The sequence below is a fragment of the Tauraco erythrolophus genome, chromosome 8, assembly GCF_009769465.1.
Source record: "Tauraco erythrolophus isolate bTauEry1 chromosome 8, bTauEry1.pri, whole genome shotgun sequence".
Taxonomy (NCBI): Eukaryota; Metazoa; Chordata; class Aves; order Musophagiformes; family Musophagidae; genus Tauraco; species Tauraco erythrolophus.
The window spans coordinates 33,931,090-33,948,010 of NC_141472.1; the positions used below are offsets into that span (position 1 = coordinate 33,931,090).

The 16,921-nt window shown below is 50.4% G+C and overlaps 1 protein-coding gene across 1 annotated transcript in view; it reads right to left on the reverse strand.

Moving 5' to 3' along the window:
* The window catches only part of SLC12A8 (solute carrier family 12 member 8), a 52,078-nt gene extending 41,255 nt beyond the window's left edge, over positions 1 to 10,823 (reverse strand). Inside the window, exons 1-4 of the mRNA XM_086615556.1 lie at positions 10,741 to 10,823; positions 9,195 to 9,341; positions 5,333 to 5,524; positions 1,724 to 1,955 (exon numbers count right to left, since the gene is read on the reverse strand). Of these exons, the coding sequence (XP_086471682.1) occupies positions 1,724 to 1,955; positions 5,333 to 5,524; positions 9,195 to 9,341; positions 10,741 to 10,809 (640 nt within the window). The 5' untranslated portion in view covers positions 10,810 to 10,823. The remainder of the gene's footprint in view (positions 1 to 1,723; positions 1,956 to 5,332; positions 5,525 to 9,194; positions 9,342 to 10,740) is intronic.
* Between the last annotated feature and the right edge of the window lie 6,098 nt (positions 10,824 to 16,921).

Genomic DNA, 16,921 nt, shown 5'->3' on the forward strand with positions numbered 1-16,921 from the left:
TATGGCCACAGGTCCCACCATACGGGCAGTGCTGCTCCAGGGTACTGGTGTCTGGGGCTCGGATCAGGACACCATCAGCCCGATGTTCTTCCATGCACTGGAAACCTTCCTCTCCTTAGCCAGCCATGGCTCAACTACAGCACCTGGGATGCTCAGCTGCCTCATCCCTATCCTTCCTCTATTTTCTGTCAGAAGAAAATGACATAGTGCTCGGCAGTGGAGGAAATCAAAGATGACTATGTTGACCTCAACTTGGGCATGTTTCCTGCTGATGTTTGTATTCCTCTAATTCTCTCCTCCTGGTTCCATGTTCACTTTCCTACCATCAGCTGTCAGCCCAAGCATTCATTTTCTCTCTACTGTTAGACAGGTCTCTCGGTCCACATTAAAGTTCTCCTCTGAGCACAAACGAAACGCAAACCCCTCCTCGCCCCCATTTCCTTTAGAAAACAACTTCCTATGGAATGCAGCTGTTTGGAGCAGGTCAGTTGCTTTCTCTGCAAAACATGCCACACTGAGCACAGCTATCCTCGCTCCGCTCTCATTCACAAGTGTCTGCTGAGACTTTTACCAGCTTCCATTTGGGGCATTTCTTACATGCTAAATATAAAAGGCAAATGCCTTTCCACAAGGTTGTCTCCATGAGGTCTCTGCTCCCACCCCACTGACCTTGCACACTGTACCAGCAGCACAAAATAACCCAGCAGTGTGAAAACTCAGCCGTGTATGAACACCTACACAACTGACCTCCTGCTTCCTAATTTGGCAGCTGAATCCTAACTATGTCAAAACTGAGGATCTTTCCTTTAAACCAACTTTAGCAGGATGCTTCCAACCTCCTAAGGTGCTGCTGGCCACAGAGGAAGCCAAGAAAAAGGTGACACCTTCTGTTTACTCAGCTAATTACACTTCGTTATTGCTGGGGTGGGTGCTGTGGCACTCACGGACCCCTTCCACCACAGCTCCCCACATCTCGAGATGTGTTTCCCTGCAAACACTTCTCGGGGATGAGGATGGAGGTAGGGGACGGGGGCTCGAGATGCAAGCAGGGCTGCATGCGGGAGCCCTGAACCTCCTCCTTGCCCAAGCTGGAGTGGCCGCTGCAGGCTCACGTCAGGCTGGGGAAGGTTAATGGGGGAGAATTGCGCCCACAGCTCTTTAAAACTCCAGCAGTCACCTGCCCCAGCCCACTCAGCTCCCTCCTCAGCTCCCCAACACGGCTCTGGGCAGCAAATCCAGCAGTGTGCAGCCCGGGGCCAGTGCTGGTGGCACAGCTCATCACAGCCAGGTCTAAGTGACCTCAGGAGTCTCAGGGGAGAAGATCTCCTTAACATAAAGTCACAATCCCTAGTTTTCATGGGAACAATGCATAACACAGAGTTAGAAAGCAGAAGACTACAAAGAGTGCTGGCAAACATAGCCGCTCTCTTGTTAGAAAACCCCCGAGTGCAATTCAAGTGTAACAAGCACACACTGAGAGCTCAATTCCTGAGGTTAAACACCTTAATTACTAACGGCATCTTCAGTCACTCTCTGGAAATACTTACTCCTTGTGAAATTAAGGGTTGCCTCTAAAAGATCGGTAACGAAGGACAGAGAACACATCTGGAAGCGCTGAACTCTACCTCTGCCCAGATGTCCAACTTCACAAAGACACTCAAGGAGAAAACCCCGGGGGGGATTAGCACCTCCTGACCCCAACGTGATGAACCCATGATTTTACCTGGATCAAGGTGTGTAAAGGACCCGATGACAAAGTCCAGCGTCGAGACAGCCAGTAGGAAGAGCAGCAGGAGCTGGAGCCTGATGATCCACTTCACCCCGGCCAGGTTGATGCCCAGCAGGCCCAGCAGCACAGCCAGGGAGATGCCACGCACTGCCCAGATGTTGCTGAGGCTCAGGACGTCTGCAATGGACTCCGCAAAGCCAGTGATGTACATGGCACCTGCAACGCACTGAAGGACAGAGCTCCGTGAGCGCCCTGCAAGAGAACAAGGGATCCCATCCACCTGCCAAGCTGGGAGGTCTCCGTTCAGACAGATGTTTGCTGTCACAACACAATCTTTAATGCCTACAGGGACTGAATCGTATTGCTGTAAGACAGCACACTGCCAGGGCAGCGTACCTACAGCCTGGCAAACGGAGAGGGCTTTAAACTTTCCACTGACTTTAAAATTTACCCTCCATTAATGCTCCAGGAGAAACCACACTGGCTCCTCCCATGGAGAAAAGGATGAGTCAACATTCAAACTCCTTCCCTTCTCCTGTTTCTCTGAAGGGAAGGGTCTCAGTTCAACACCTGCCTGAAGAACGGCAGTTTGCTTCCCCCTTCATTGCCTCCCAGGGGTTTATTTTTAACTCGGTGTTTAGCTTGGATGTGAGTTCTGATGTTTCCCCGGCTCCCCATCTCGTTGCTGGAATGGAGCCTGCACTTTTGAGGAGAGCGCATTGCACAAGCCATGTCCCCTGAGCTCCCAGCAAAGCTGCTTGTTTGCCTTGCTGCAGGGCAGGACAGGCGCTTTGCCCTGGGGGGCTGAGAGCCTGCAGGATGAGACATCTGCAGCACAGGTTCAGGCCCCAAACCCCGCTGTGGGGTAGAGATCCTGAATACCAGGACACTTCCCTCCAGACGTTCCCACTAGCTGACATTTCAGCAACAACCCTTTGCAGCACATGGCATCCATGGACGAGGGATGTGCAGCACAGCTCCCCCACGACTGGAAAGGAGAAAACTCCCACCCAAGCCAGCAAGAGACAGAGCAGACCTCTCCTTTGCTGCAGATCCCCCTTGGACTGACCTAGCACCACTCCACTGAGGGTGTCCAGGACGACCTGATCCACATCCAGGAGTCTGGAGCAAGCAAGGTGCGTGGGATTCACCCATTCAGACTCGGACACCTACAACTTGGAGGTCCTGGAGAAGGATTCACTTCCATCATAGGTACACACCTAGCACAGATCGGGTGAACTACACCCTGGAAGTCTCCTCCTCACTGGTATCCCCACCATGAATGTCTCCACCAGAGAATTCTCAGACTCTGCAGGGTAGTCCCCAAATAAGTGGATGTATTCTTCTTTACTTGTGTTTAGCATGGCCTACACCACCACTAAGTGGACCACATATGTCCTATACGGTGGTCTCTCCGGAAAACAGGTCCCTCATGACCAAGCAGGGGACAACACCCCACACCGGCACAGCTCTGCTTGGGGCACCTATAAAAAGCGCACTTGAGACCTGAAGACAAAAAAAAACCCCAAACAGATTCTAACTCCAATAAACACATTAAAACCAGGTGCAGTTCTTGCCACTCACATGAGGAAAAGCCCAGTAGACAGAAAGCAGCATCACCCAACCTCAACTCCCTGTACCTGACCAACATCAGTGTAAGTTCTCTTTCCTTTCAGGCCAAGGACAGCAACGTGCAAGGACACTTTGAAGGGAGTAGAGCAGAGCCTCTGCCACTCTCAGCACCACGAGCCTCCCTGAAGCCTCTCCTCTGATGAATCACGAGCAACACCAGCAGATCGCAGCAGCTGGTGCCCACATACACCCCGCTGCCCCACACACAGCACCGGCCAGGGCCCCAGCGGCGCCGTGACACGGGCTAGTTTCTCATGAACTACCTGTCTTGAAATCAGATCTGAGTTCTAGGCTGAAAGTTGCAGAAAACAGCCTGTTACGAGCCTTTGTAAACCACACACTTCGCTAGGCGAGATAAATGCTGCCACTATCTTTGCTTTGGGGATTTTAAGGATGGACCCTAGAAGGTCTCTGCTTGCACCAACAGGTCTTACTGCAAACCACTCCAGGAAAGGAGACCGCAGAGAAAAGCACCAAACCCTGGCTTCATGGTTGGAGCTGTAGTGACCAAACACACGTCGGTCTCTGTAGGACCGAGCAGACACGTGCTGCATCGTTTAGAGCAATCTGATTACATCTCTCCTCTGGAGCATCCCAGGAGGACAGCAAAGCCCAGCCAGGTCTCCGCTCACCTTGGCTGACGTAGCAGGAGCCCATCTCTGCAGCAGCCCCAGGGCGCTGAGCCACCTCTCATCTCCCAGGGCACCAGCAGCACATGGCCACTCATTCCCCACTTGCCCCAGTCAGACCAGGGAATGGGAATAGCCCCATTTCTGGCCGGACTCGCCTCATGACGGAGGTTACAGAACAACGTGAGCATCTTGCAGCTGGTGCAGAGCACGCTGGGCAGAAAGCACGGCCACAGAGAAGGGAAAGGCATCAGTTTTTGGGAGCAGGCGCAGTGTTCCTGAGCGAGCCGCCGGCTCCCACCCCGCAGCCCGCCATGCACACGGGATGCCCAGGCAAGGCCGGGGCTGCCGCAGCTCAGCTTTTATGACCCTCAGGACAGGCTGCAGCCTGATTGCTTTCCCAGACGGGGTCCGCTTGGAGAGCAGGAGTGGAAAATATGACAGGAAGGATTCTCATGTGTGGCCCATTTCCATATCTTGGCTCATAACTGTGTTCAGTTCGCATTTTATGGACACTTGCTTTTAATCTGGAGTGAAAGGAGAAGAGGGGATTAGTTTTGATTTGGGGGTTTTTAAGGGTTTTTGGAGATTGCTCCAAGCCAGTCAGTTAAAAACAAATCTCAATAAAAACACTTCTCTGCTCACCACATTTTACACTGTTCATAACATCTTTATGGGGGAGGTGGTTAAGTTTCTGCATGTTTAAGAGACGACTTTCCATTCCTTATGTTTACTACTTGTGTATTTCAGTGCTTCACCATCACGATGGCTCCTTGGGGCTCTTCAGAAAACTCAGAACTGTGACTTTAGGATCTCTAGAAGTCAATTAGCTGTGACCCTTACTGCTGCCCAGCACTCCTCCCATACCAGCTCCACTTCTGCTGGCTCCCACAGAGAAGTATCCAAGGCTTGCTTGGTCCCTAAGGGCATGGGGAGCACGCCAAGGTCAACCTGCCATGCCACAGCTGCTCGCAGTCCTTTAGGTGGCCACCCTGGCCTCTCCCACTTCGGTTTCACTCAAGTTTCTTGACAGCAAGGGCATGTCCTGGTAATGGGGGTAACTTGGGATGGGAGGGCATGTCCTGCACGGTTCTCTTGTTCAGACACCCAGTTCCTCCACCGTTGTGACCCACGCCAGGTGGTCTACTGCCATTCACAGGCTTGCTCTTGGGGAGCAGAGCGGGGCTGAATGCTCCCCGTGGTGCTCTCCCATGCTGTCCAGCATACTGGAGCATTACTCAGATTTTACCTGGAGCATTAACTCCTGCAGCAGGAAAGCAGAAAATTAACATCTGCATTGCAAAGTTTCTAAACTTTCTTTAAATAACTTTTTTTTAATTACCTGGCCAAAAATATAAAGGAGGCCAATGGTCCCCCCTACTTGACCTCCGAGGACAGTAGAAATCATGGAGTAGACTCCTCCACTTCCGATGCTGCACTTCTCACACACTCCAATTCCAGATAAGACTGTCACCAGGGCAACCAGGATGACAAAGGACACCAGAAACATGCCCATTACAATGCCAGTGTTTCCCTGGAATTAAAAAAAAAATAAAAAATCAAATAAAGATCAACTCACACCAACTCTGTTGAGACAGAAAAAGGACCTATCTGCTTCTTGTCACTAGTGATCAATGAATCTGGAGTCATTATGGATTAAAAGAAAAACACACACACACACCCCGTACTTATCTAATTGACATAATTATAATTGATTGCCAAATTTACAGTTCCTATTAGCATCTGTTTGAAGAAGACCTGCCTTGTCCTGGGGCTGGACAGATCTTTGCATGAGCAGGTTCTGCTCAGTCACCAGACTCCTGCAGGAATCGCTGATTTTGTCCTCTGTTTTAAAAGGAATGAGGTCAAACAATGATTCAACACCATGGGCAGGGAATCCCCATCTATTTGCATGTTTTAGAATGACATACTTCAAAAAACAAAACAAAACAAAACAAAAACCCTACTTTCATAACAAAAAGTCATTTCAACATGGAACATCTGAGATTTGCAACAGCTGATTTGTTAAGAGCATCAAGCTCGCACTTTAATTTTTCAGAACATTTACCTTTAAAAGCTTTGATCCTCCCAAATAATGAGATATCAGAGAAGAAAACCCCAAAGGCATCACGGGGTGGAAGATAACTAACACCCTCATGCCGCAGCGTGCTCCGGCCCATATCCACAGGCCCAGGGGCAGGTGGCTCCCACTCTCCCTGTACCCGGGGAGGTTCAGTTTAGGTCGTATTATCAGAAAGAGAAGGCGCTCAGTACCTCCACAAGCATTCAAGCACCTCTTCCAAGCTCTGGACCTTCCAACTCTTTCACACACAACTGTAATTTATTTTCCAGGGTCAAAAGTTTTCCCTCAGGCTCCAGCCCACCTTCCCCTGCTGACCAATCGCTCAGCCCAGTGCACACCATCAGAAGTCTTCTCCGGTGCCCAGTGCCTCGTTAACGCCTGCCTTCCCTTCCCCTGCCTTCACCCATATACAGGCCATGTCCACATCGCCCCTTTCCAACCTTGCTCCTTCTCCTCCTGCTCCCACACTGCTCATTTCTGAGATCACCAGCCTTGACGGCGTTTATCACCAGCACTGAAAGCTTTGGGGTTGGTTGAAATCCCGTATTATTTTTTTTTCCCCCTTTTCTCTTTTTTTTTTTTTTTGTAAAACAACAGAAACAGATCCAGGATGTTGCTATCATCACAAAATCCTATTTTGGTTCAGCATCCCGCTGCCTTTGACAGGGGCTTTATCTGGTCAGTGGGGAATGGAGCCAAGCTCTGCTATAAACACAGTGGCTGGCTGGGTCAGCACCGTAGCCCACTACAGCCCAATACTCCTTTTTTAAAAGGACAACTGTTCTTTATCTTCAACGGCTTACCATCAGGCTAAAAGGGTTAATGAATACGACACACTTCAGTTAAAAAAAAAAAAAAAAGAAAAAAGCTTGCACACCTAACATATAGGTAGCCTCGGGTTTTCCCAGGATCTGCTGGTTGCACCAGGCTATGGCAGCAGCTAGTGAAAGGGTGATCCAATGGTTCCCACAGAAGAAAGGGTTAACGCAAAGACCAGGGAGAAAAGTTGGACTCACAGCAACAATAGCAAGCAGAGAAAGTGGGAAGAAAAAGCCCCCATTAAACACAGACGCTTATTTTTGCACCTGTGCTGGAAGGGGTTATGCAGCGTTACAACAGTCGTGAACATTTCGGCAAGATCAGGGTCCCGTGGAATTCAGCTTTACCGGCCCCGGCTCTGGAAATCTATAGCAAAAGCCTGACTCTGCGAACGGCTCGACGTATGACTGTTCTCTGCCAGGGGAGCTCTCTGCCAACCCTGACTCCTCCTCCCTTCCCTTTCATGCTAGCTTCCAGCTGCTTAGGTTTTTCTTTTATTTACTGGCTTTATTTTTATTTGTGTTCGCTCCAGCAGTAACTCACTTTCAAAGGACATGTGGAGGAAATAAGCTCAGGAGGAAAAGGGAGCTGAGGAAGTCATCCCGACTTATCCACCACCACGAGTGCAGCTCCCCTCAAAGCCTTCAGTGGAGCCATTTTCAATACAATGTTAGAGTGTCTTCCTGCTCCTTTTGGAAGATGTCCACCGTGTCTGTGACATGGACTCGTGCCTGTGACACGGACTCTGCCTGAAGCTCAAATTCCACCCGTCCCTAGGGGAGCTTTCCTTCTTCTAAGGGGAAATTTTAAGGTACAGGACAACATTTTGCATCAGGAGGGAAGCAGAGACACTCTTCCAGGCTTTGAACCTCAGCGAGGTACTATTCAGGATCTACAAGCGGAATCCCCTTTTGGCAGTGATGACAGTTTCACCTGACTGACCATCACCATTCAAGACATCAGGGACTCCAACACTGACAGTTTGGAAGAGACCTGCTTCATATCCTTGTCAGTGACATGGACAGTGGGATTGAGTGCACCCTCAGCAAGTTTGCTGACGACACCAAGCTGTGTGGTGTGGTCAACAGGCTGGAGGGAAGCGATGCCATCCAGAGGGACCTTGACAGACTGGAGAGGTGGGCCTGTGAGAACCTCACGAAGTTCAACAAGGCCCAGTGCAAGGCCCTGCACGTGGGTCGGGGGAATCCCAAGCACAAGTACAGGCTGGGCGGAGAATGGATTGAGAGCAGCCCTGAGGAAAAGGACTTGGGAGTGCTGGTGGATGAGAAGCTCAACATGAGCCGGCAATGTGCACTGGCAGCCCAGAAAGCCAACCGTATCCTGGGCTGTATCAAAAGAAGCATGGCCAGCAGGTCGAGGGAGGGGATTCTGCCCCTACTCTGCTCTCGTGAGACCCCACTTGCAGTACTGCATTCAGCTCTGGTGTCCCCAACATAAGAAGGACATAAAGCTGTTGGAGTGGGTCCAGAGGAGGGCCACAAAGATAATCCAGGGGCTGGAGCATCTCTCTATGAAGACAGGCTGAGAGAGTTGGAGTTGTTCAGCCTGGAGAAGAGAAGGCTCCGAGGTGATCTTATTGCAGCCTTCCAGTACCTAAAGGGAGCCTACAGGAAAGCTGGAGAGGGACTTTTTACAAGGGCATGTAGTGATAGGACAAGGGGTAATGGATTTAAACTGAAAGAGGGAAGATTTTGGTTAGATCTAAGGAAGAAATTCTTTCCTCTGAGGGTGGTGAAGCACTGGAACAGGTTGCCCAGAGAAGTTGTGGATGCCCCATCCCTGGAAGTGTTCAAGGCCAGGTTGGTTGGATGAAGCTTTTAGCAACCTGATGTAGTGGAAGGTGTCCCTGACCATGGCAGAGGGGTTGGAACTGAATGACCTTTAAGGTCCCTTCCAACCCGAACCATCCTATGACTCTGTGATTCAGTGGTGTTGGGAAGATGGCTGAGTAGCTGTAACTACAGCATTACGCTTTACCTGAAAAGCCGTTATTTCATCTCAACAGTACAACGCAAGGGTGTCCCTGTTCATTGTCAATGTTGATTGTTGTGTTTTCCTTTTTCTTTCCTAAAGCTAAAATAGGAAACTGCTTACAAAGACCACTGCAGTTTTCCCTTTTAGTAGAACTTTTTGAAATGCTACAAAATACCAGAGGATGTAAGCAAAGCCTACAACAAACAGCACAGAAGCCAAAACTCCTGGTTGGTGAAGGAGACACAAGGTAAGGAGGTGAGCAGGAAAACACCTATTCACACGTTCAACCAAGTCAGCACTCACTTACCACGAGCCATCCTGTCCTCAAGAAAAGAACCACTCCAAAAATGTTGATCATGCAGGAGGTGAAAACGCCATCCCACGTTCCAAAAAGCACCGGCTCCCACACAAACAGCTGGATCTTCCACCAGGGCTTTGTCTGCGTTTGAGATACCTAGAGGAAAGCAAAGCCTTTGGTTTTACCTCTCATGCTTTACAGGTAGCCTGCAGAAGTGGTGCAACAGCCAGCCACCTACAGTGGGATGGCCACCAACAGCTGCTAAGACGTCACTTTGCTGCAAGCTGTCTCTAGGACAAAGGGGCAATGGAGCTGTTGGGACACTGGGCCCTCGAAGAGAGAGTTCCCTGTAATATCCCATTTATATTCTCATAGGATAAGCAGCAATAGAATCCTACTCAGCCGCAGCAAATTAGCCCCACTGATGATGCTACATGAACCAAAACCAACATTTAAGGGGTCCTTCACAGAGCCTGCAGCTATACGTTGTGCTTCTCCTTCTGTCTCTGCCAAGCACCCCACCAAGACAAGCAGGGTCCTCAGTGCACTGGAGAAGTCTTGTAGATGAGACAACAAACTCATAGATGAGATGACAAACTGGGCTGGACAGACTGAGACTGCCAGGGTAGGCTAAGATGGCTTACTCATCACATACAGCCATCTCCAACAGACCTGGGGATCAGGGCACTACGTTTCTAGAGGAGACACAGGATTCTGGTACTCAGGACACCAGTGAATTTCAGAGCTGCTGGAATCAAGAGCTGAAACTCCAAGGAAACTACAGCTTCCCCTTTGCAACTCTGGAAACCAAGTCACAGAATCACCATAGAATGGGTTGGTTTGGAAGGGACCTTAAAGATCATTTAGTTCCAACCCCCCTGCCATGGGCAGGGACACCTTCCACTACATCAGGTTGTCCAAAGCCTCATCCAACCAACCTGGCCTTGAACACTTCCAGGGATGGGGCATCCACAACTTCTCTGGGCAACCTGTTCCAGTGCTTCACCACCCTCAGAGGAAAGAATTTCTTCCTTAGATCTAACCAAAATCTTCCCTCTTTCAGTTTAAATCCATTACCCCTTGTCCTATCACTACATGCCCTTGTAAAAAGTCCCTCTCCAGCTTTCTTGTAGGTCCCCTTTAGGTACTGGAAGGCTGCTAGAAGGTCTCCCCAGAGCCTTCTCTTCTCCAGGCTGAACGACGCCAACTCTCTCAGCCTGTCTTCACAGGAGCAGTGCTCCAGCCCCTGGATTATCTTTGTGGCCCTCCTCTGGACCCACTCCAACAGCTTTATGTCCTCCTTATGTTGAGGGCCCCAGAGCTGAAGGCAGTACTGCAAGTGGGGTCTCACAAGGGCAGACTAGTGAGGGAGAATCACCTCCCTAAAGTCTCGTCTTTCCCTTTCTAAATAAAGCCCCTCAGGTTTACGTAGCAGAAGGAAGGGGAGTTTTGTTACTTCAGTATTGTTTACCTGCCACAGAGGTGACCAGGAGGAGGTGCAGAGACCACAGAGATAGAAACTAGGGCTATGAAGGGGAAGAGCTCTCTGACATACCTGCTGTGCTTCCTCGTGGAACAGCTCTTGGACATATCCCTCACTTCTGGCACTCTTTAGGCTTAACATCGTACCCTTTGCGTTGCCTCCACCTGCCCAACGCACTGCTCTAACGCTACAACAGGTGAGGCTGATCCGAGCACAAGGTCAGCTGTTCTCCTCGGTCAAATTCCTGCGGTGCTTGATCCTCCGTTGTAGAAGATTCATGGTTTTATTGCACTTTACTGTGAAAGCAGGAAAGACAGAAGACACGACTTGTTGCTTTCTTAGTCTGCAGAAGCACAAGGTTACCCAGACAGAGACAAGAGCACATCGTAGCAGATGCCGAACCTCAGAGTGACACCACAGCAAGAAGAAGCAATGCTCCCCCAGCACCGTCCCCAGGCCTGCCCGCAGCGCAGACTCTATCATCAGCCCTACACTTAACGGCCCTTGGTGCCCTTCTCTGAAACACCCCTGGCGTCCCCAGCATCCTGCAGCACTAGCTCCACAGCTTCCCCCTGTGCTGTCTGCCAAAAGTATTTCCTTTCATTGGTTTTAAACTTAGTGCCTGGTAATTTCATTGCACATCCCCGTGCTCTGGTGACAGGGGACACATGGACTATTTACTTCCCAGCACCACTAAGCACTTCACAGCCTTGATCGCATCCCCTTCAGCAGTATCTTTTGCAGACTAGAGTCCTGACGATGTAACTTCTCCTCTGAAAAGCGATCTCATTACCCTGCTCTGTCCTTCTTCCAGTACCAGGCAGAGATGGAACTGGAGCAGCTGAAGGTGTCCACCACCACAGACCCACAAACTGCATTCCTGATGCTCTCAGCCACATCTCCTGCACCGATGTGCAGGAGCCTTTCTTCATGGTCATACCTACCCGTGGAGGTACAGTCATCTTGTCTGCAGTGGCTCAACTTCAGATTTGTACCTGCCACAGGCAGACTCTGGCAGTGGTCTTAACTGGAGTCAGGCTTCAACACCACATATGTACCAAGAGAATAGCGTCAGGCTTCATTTCAAGCATAACTTAACACATCTTTACGGAAGGGGAAAGCTAGCACAAGCATTCCTCTGCCTCAGAATTGCTGGCTCCTCTCCTCCTTGGGCTGGTTTTCACAGGAAGATCTCCCTCTAACTGTGGAGAGCTGCTTTTACACACCTCCTCCAGCTGGCCGCGAGTCTTAACTTCCCTTAAATGATCTTGTGATGACCATCAACCAGTTACTCACAGTCTCCCACACCATGTGCCAACAGAGCCTTTCTGGCCATTCCTCAGCACAGCTACACCATGCCTGGTAAGACAAAGGGCTGTAGCTAGAGGGGAGTAAGACACGCTCCACAAATGTAGAGAGGGCAGTTTTATGCAATAAAAAAAGGAAGAAAATACACGACGTGAAACAAGATTACAATTGAATAGCCATATTTTCCTAAGATTCCCCAAGGCAGCCCTTCCTCACCAGAGATTTCACTCAGTAAAGGATTCATCATGGTTATCCAAACTCCCATCTTTCACAGCAGCTCCAGCTGGACACAGGAAGAGGCTAGGGCCTGGCAGCCCTCGGCTCTCCTAAACCACCCCACCGAGGCAGCCCAGGAGCCTGGCAGCAGCTCAGGGTGGCTGAAGCCGCTGGTTCAGTGTGCCTGCTGTGAGATCACGGGTGGGTTTGATGCACCTGTATTATCAACCTGAAGCTTGTAAAATACAGAGCGAAAGGCTCCATGCACGGATTTCACACCTTGCAGGAAATGTTGCCCTCCTAGATACCTAAACCCCCTTACCTCACAATTTCCTTACTTTTTCTCAGCGTTAAATCCCCTCTCCCGCCCTGTGCTCCGTACCCTTTCCACTCAGCCCCGCTCCTCCCGCTGTAAGAGCTCTCTCCTCCACAGTCGCAGGAAATAACCCCTCCACTATCGCTCCTCTGCGGGGTTTCCAACCGCCTAATACCTTATTACTCGATTCTGCAATTGTTTACATCCCTCCTCAACGTATGGATCCACTGAGCCCTACCAGGTAACCGAAGCAAACACGGGCGCACAGAAGCGCGAGCTGAATGAACACGCCAGGGTGGCATTGTCCTGCCCCGTCCCGATCCACACCCCAGGCACGTATTTTTGCAATTTAGGGTGTGAAAGTGGGAAGCCCTTGGGGCAGGAGCCTTCCTCCCGTCCCGTGCAGCGCGTTACCAGCGCAGCACAGTCTCTAAGTTACTGCAAAACACAGAAGTGTTTCATGGCAGTATTATCTATGTAAGTCACCAACCCAGCGGAAGCTTTTTCTGCTACACACACCAGCCTGCCAAAAAAACCCAAACAGGCACGATTTCCCTCTAATATAAGCAAGCTTCTAACTTGAAAGTTAATTGATATTATTTTCCCTAAAGTTTCTGCCAAAGCCACTAACCAGTCTATAAACTAAAGAACGGTCGTTTTAACCTTTCCATACCATTTAGCACTCGAGAGAGCAGAAGAGCATTAGCAAACTTCCTCACAGAAACATTACACAGGATCGTCTCCTTTTCCTGAGACACTTCTATATTTAATTGGAAAACCAGATTCCTACAGATGAAATTTCCGTGCTCTCTGCATCCTTTCAAAGCAGTAACATTTTATTAATCGTCACATTAAAGCCGCTTCTGAGCTCAGCGTCGCTGCTCAGTGCTACTCAGCAGCTGGCTGATTTTAAAGAGGAGAGGTTAACGCCTTCCCAAGCACAACTGCGTGTGGTCCCACGACCTCCGAAGCCTCCACTCCTGCCAGAGGAGGAACTTCCAAGCCTCCCTCCCTCAAGGGACTCAGCAGCCAACAGCACTTTAAATAAATCCCCTCAACTCCTCTCCAGGTTGAGTTCTTAAAAACACCTAATCTAGGGGACCCTGAGGAAGGAAGGAAGGAATTACAGGGAAATAAAGCAGCCACCAGTGCAACAAAGGTAATGCCACGCACAGGAGCGCTTGGTTATTCCCAGTTACTCATTTACCGCAGCAGCCGGGACAACTACCCACCTCTTTTCGGTTTTACGTATCTCCGCGCTGTAACTAACGCTGCGGAACGCGGGAGGTGGGGAACAGCCAGGCTCCCCCCAGCAGCTTCGATCTCCCGCTGCGATCTGACGCCGTGACTTTGGCGGAGGCCGCGGCTGCGCCAACACCTTCGTGCCGGCGCCGCTCGCTCGGGGCTGCCGGCCCGGCCCAGCGCCGGACCGGGGCTGCCCCCCCCCCTTCCCGGAAAGCGCTGCGAGTACCTGCTCGCTCTTCCCTTTTTTTTTTAGCCTTTTTTTTTTTTTGGCTTACCCTTTGTCTTTTTTTTCCCTTTCCCTTTTCTTTCCTTTTTTTTTTATTTTCGTCTTTTTTTTTTTTTCTGCTTTTTTCTTTTTTGTCACTTTATAAGCTTTTTTTCTTTTTTTTATTTGCCTTTCTTTTTTCTTTTGCCTCTTTTTTTATTTTTTTTTGGCTTCTTCTCCCTCACCTCATTTTTATTTCTTCGCTTTTCTTTCCCTCGTTTTCTTACCCCCTCCCCGCCGCGAGCCACCTACTGCAACGCCCCAGCCGGAGGGAGCATCCGGCAAAGCAAAGCAAAGCAAAGCAAAACACGGTGCCACCTGCGCGGTCCCCGGGCTGTCCCCGCCGCTGGGGTTTACCCCCCCGGCTCGGTCCCGTTGGGGTTGGGGGTCGTGGGTACCCCCGCCGCCCCGGCCCCACTCACCTGCGGCTCCCGGGCCCTCCCTCCTTCCCCGCCGGCCGCCGCCCCCGGCCCGCTCCCCCGCGGCGCCGCCTCCCGCGCGGGGCCGGCCCCGGGCGGCTGCCACGTCTGCCCGGGCAGCGCTGCCGCCGCCCCCCACCGCCCCGTCGGGCCGCGCCGCGGCGGGGCACGGAGCTGGAGCTCGGTCGGGAAGAGCCCTGTGTCCCCCCCGCGCACTTTTATCTCTTATTTTGGCCAGTTTGCGCCGGCGCTCGGGGAACGCGCCGGTTATTTCGTCCGGGCGGGAGCGAGCCGCTGAGTGCCGAAGCCACGGGCAGCTGCACGCGTATCGCTGACTGCGCGACATCGAACTAATTACGGTTTCGGGGCGGACTTCCACTAAATCTGGAATTCTCAGGAGCCTGACCAAAAAAAAAATCAATAATAAAGTTCATAGCTGCTCGGTTTCAGCAGGAGGGAAAGCAGCCAGCCACAGGGAAACGGGACTCCGATTCTGCATAGGAGCGGTTGCAACCTGGTTTCAATATGAACTCACTTCAGCGTAACTTCCCTGCGCAGGGCAGCCAAGAAACCCTGGGACCCTGCGTAGCCAAAGCTCCAGCTGAAATAAAGGCCGAAGTTTGGATAGTGTCGATGTAAATAGGATCAAATCTAAAGCTAGGCACTCTTCCTTAGAGCTTGAATAGCATTCACTGACGTCATTTACTTCCAAAATGAAGAAAACCAAAAGTTAAGGCCATTTTCAATAAAGTATTCATACAAGACATCCATGTAATCTGGCGAACCTGCTTTGATTTTCCAGAGTGTCCAGCAGAGCCAAGCACAAACAAGCCTTTACTCCTTGATAAACAGCAAGGATGAGCGAGTGGCAGAAAAGAAAAACAAGAGTTCAGAGAAGGCAGGCTGCTCTTCTCAAAGGAGGATGAAGCCTAACTGAGGAAGTCGGCAGATTTCTCTCTGAGATATCCCATTCCTGGTATGTTTTATAAGCTCTCCTCCGGCTCCCTTCTCTTTACACTCTTGACAACTACCAGGAAACAGGTTCAACCAGATTCTCTCATCTTAAGGGCCAGTGCAAAATCTGAAATAAGCATCTTTGATTTGTTGCAGAACTGGTGAAGAGTCAGTAATTCACTAAGGACCGAGTCCTGTGGCTTGCCTGTACCTCTGCCCCCCCCACACACACACGTAGGCCAAGCAAAAGCTGAAGAAGTTTCTTTGGGCAGTTCCCACTGCCGCCCCCCACTGCTGAACACCCCTTCAGGAAATCCTGCCTCCCCACTGGAAATAACAACTGCAGAAATCCAGCGGAAGGGATTTTCAAACACCACACTGACATGATAAAATCACCAAGCGCTACTGTTAAAAAGCACTTTCAGGAGCGCTCAGGGTTGGTCTCCGTCTGCTCCTATTTAAGTCATGGCAATAGTCAACATTTTCCTTCTTGGCAAGAGAATCCAACGGGCAGCACTCCTGCAGCAGGGCTGCGTGCGTCCCCGATGAGCATGCTGCTTTTCCATCCTCAGCACATGGCCAAACCGCAGACTGACATACACTGTCACTTCTCCAAGGGCAATCAACCAGCTGCACTCATGTGCAAAGAGGTTTGCCTTCTTCAAAGAACCAGCTTTGTCAATAAAGAGGTAACCCGAAAGCAAGAGAAGCGGCTCTAATTTAGATTACTCATAACAAACATGTGATGATGTGGAATGGTATAAACTCCCCCAGCGCACGCTTGGAATGGCTGCGTGACTCACAGCTGGCTCAGCCACCACCGTGTTCATGCAAGCCTTCCTCTGCACCGCTCCAAGGTCTACACCACATTCCAGGAAAACCATCACAAACCATTTGAGAAAGTTATTTTAAAAGGCCTAATTAAAAATTCTCTGTTTACACTGAGTACCTTAGCTCTACTGGGAGGAAAAGGGAAGGAAAATGCAACTGAAAGCTAAAATTGTTTTATCAAAGTCCAATTCCTGGGTGCCTACAGGGATAGCAATGAATGCCGTGAGTTCCAGAGCCCAGCAGGAATCCTTCCCCTCATTATGTAGGTCCTCAGGACTGTCAGATAAAGCATCAGAAGCCTGGCAGACCTGAACATCAGGCATCCTGAACTGTGATTTGAGAAGATTTTTGATAGTCCATATGGTGTCACTTGCTAGAAACTGCTCCAGGGGATGGAGTCTGGAGATGGATTTAAGAGAGTGAGGGAGGTGACAAAGGGATTAAACAGATAAAGAGAAAAATACAGGGTGTCAAAAGATACAAATGTGGCCCCCAGAAACAGAGAAAGTAGCAGCCCAAAGGTCGGTCAGCAAGAGATGGGAATTTGAAACATCCACAGATCTGAGCAATCCCCCAAAACGTGGAAAGGATTGAGCCTCAGTAGAAAAGATGTTAATTGCCACATACCTCATTGTGGTGGTCTTCAGTTGCCAGACACGCCTGTCTTTCCTAACAGTAACACGCAAGCCGATTTCCACG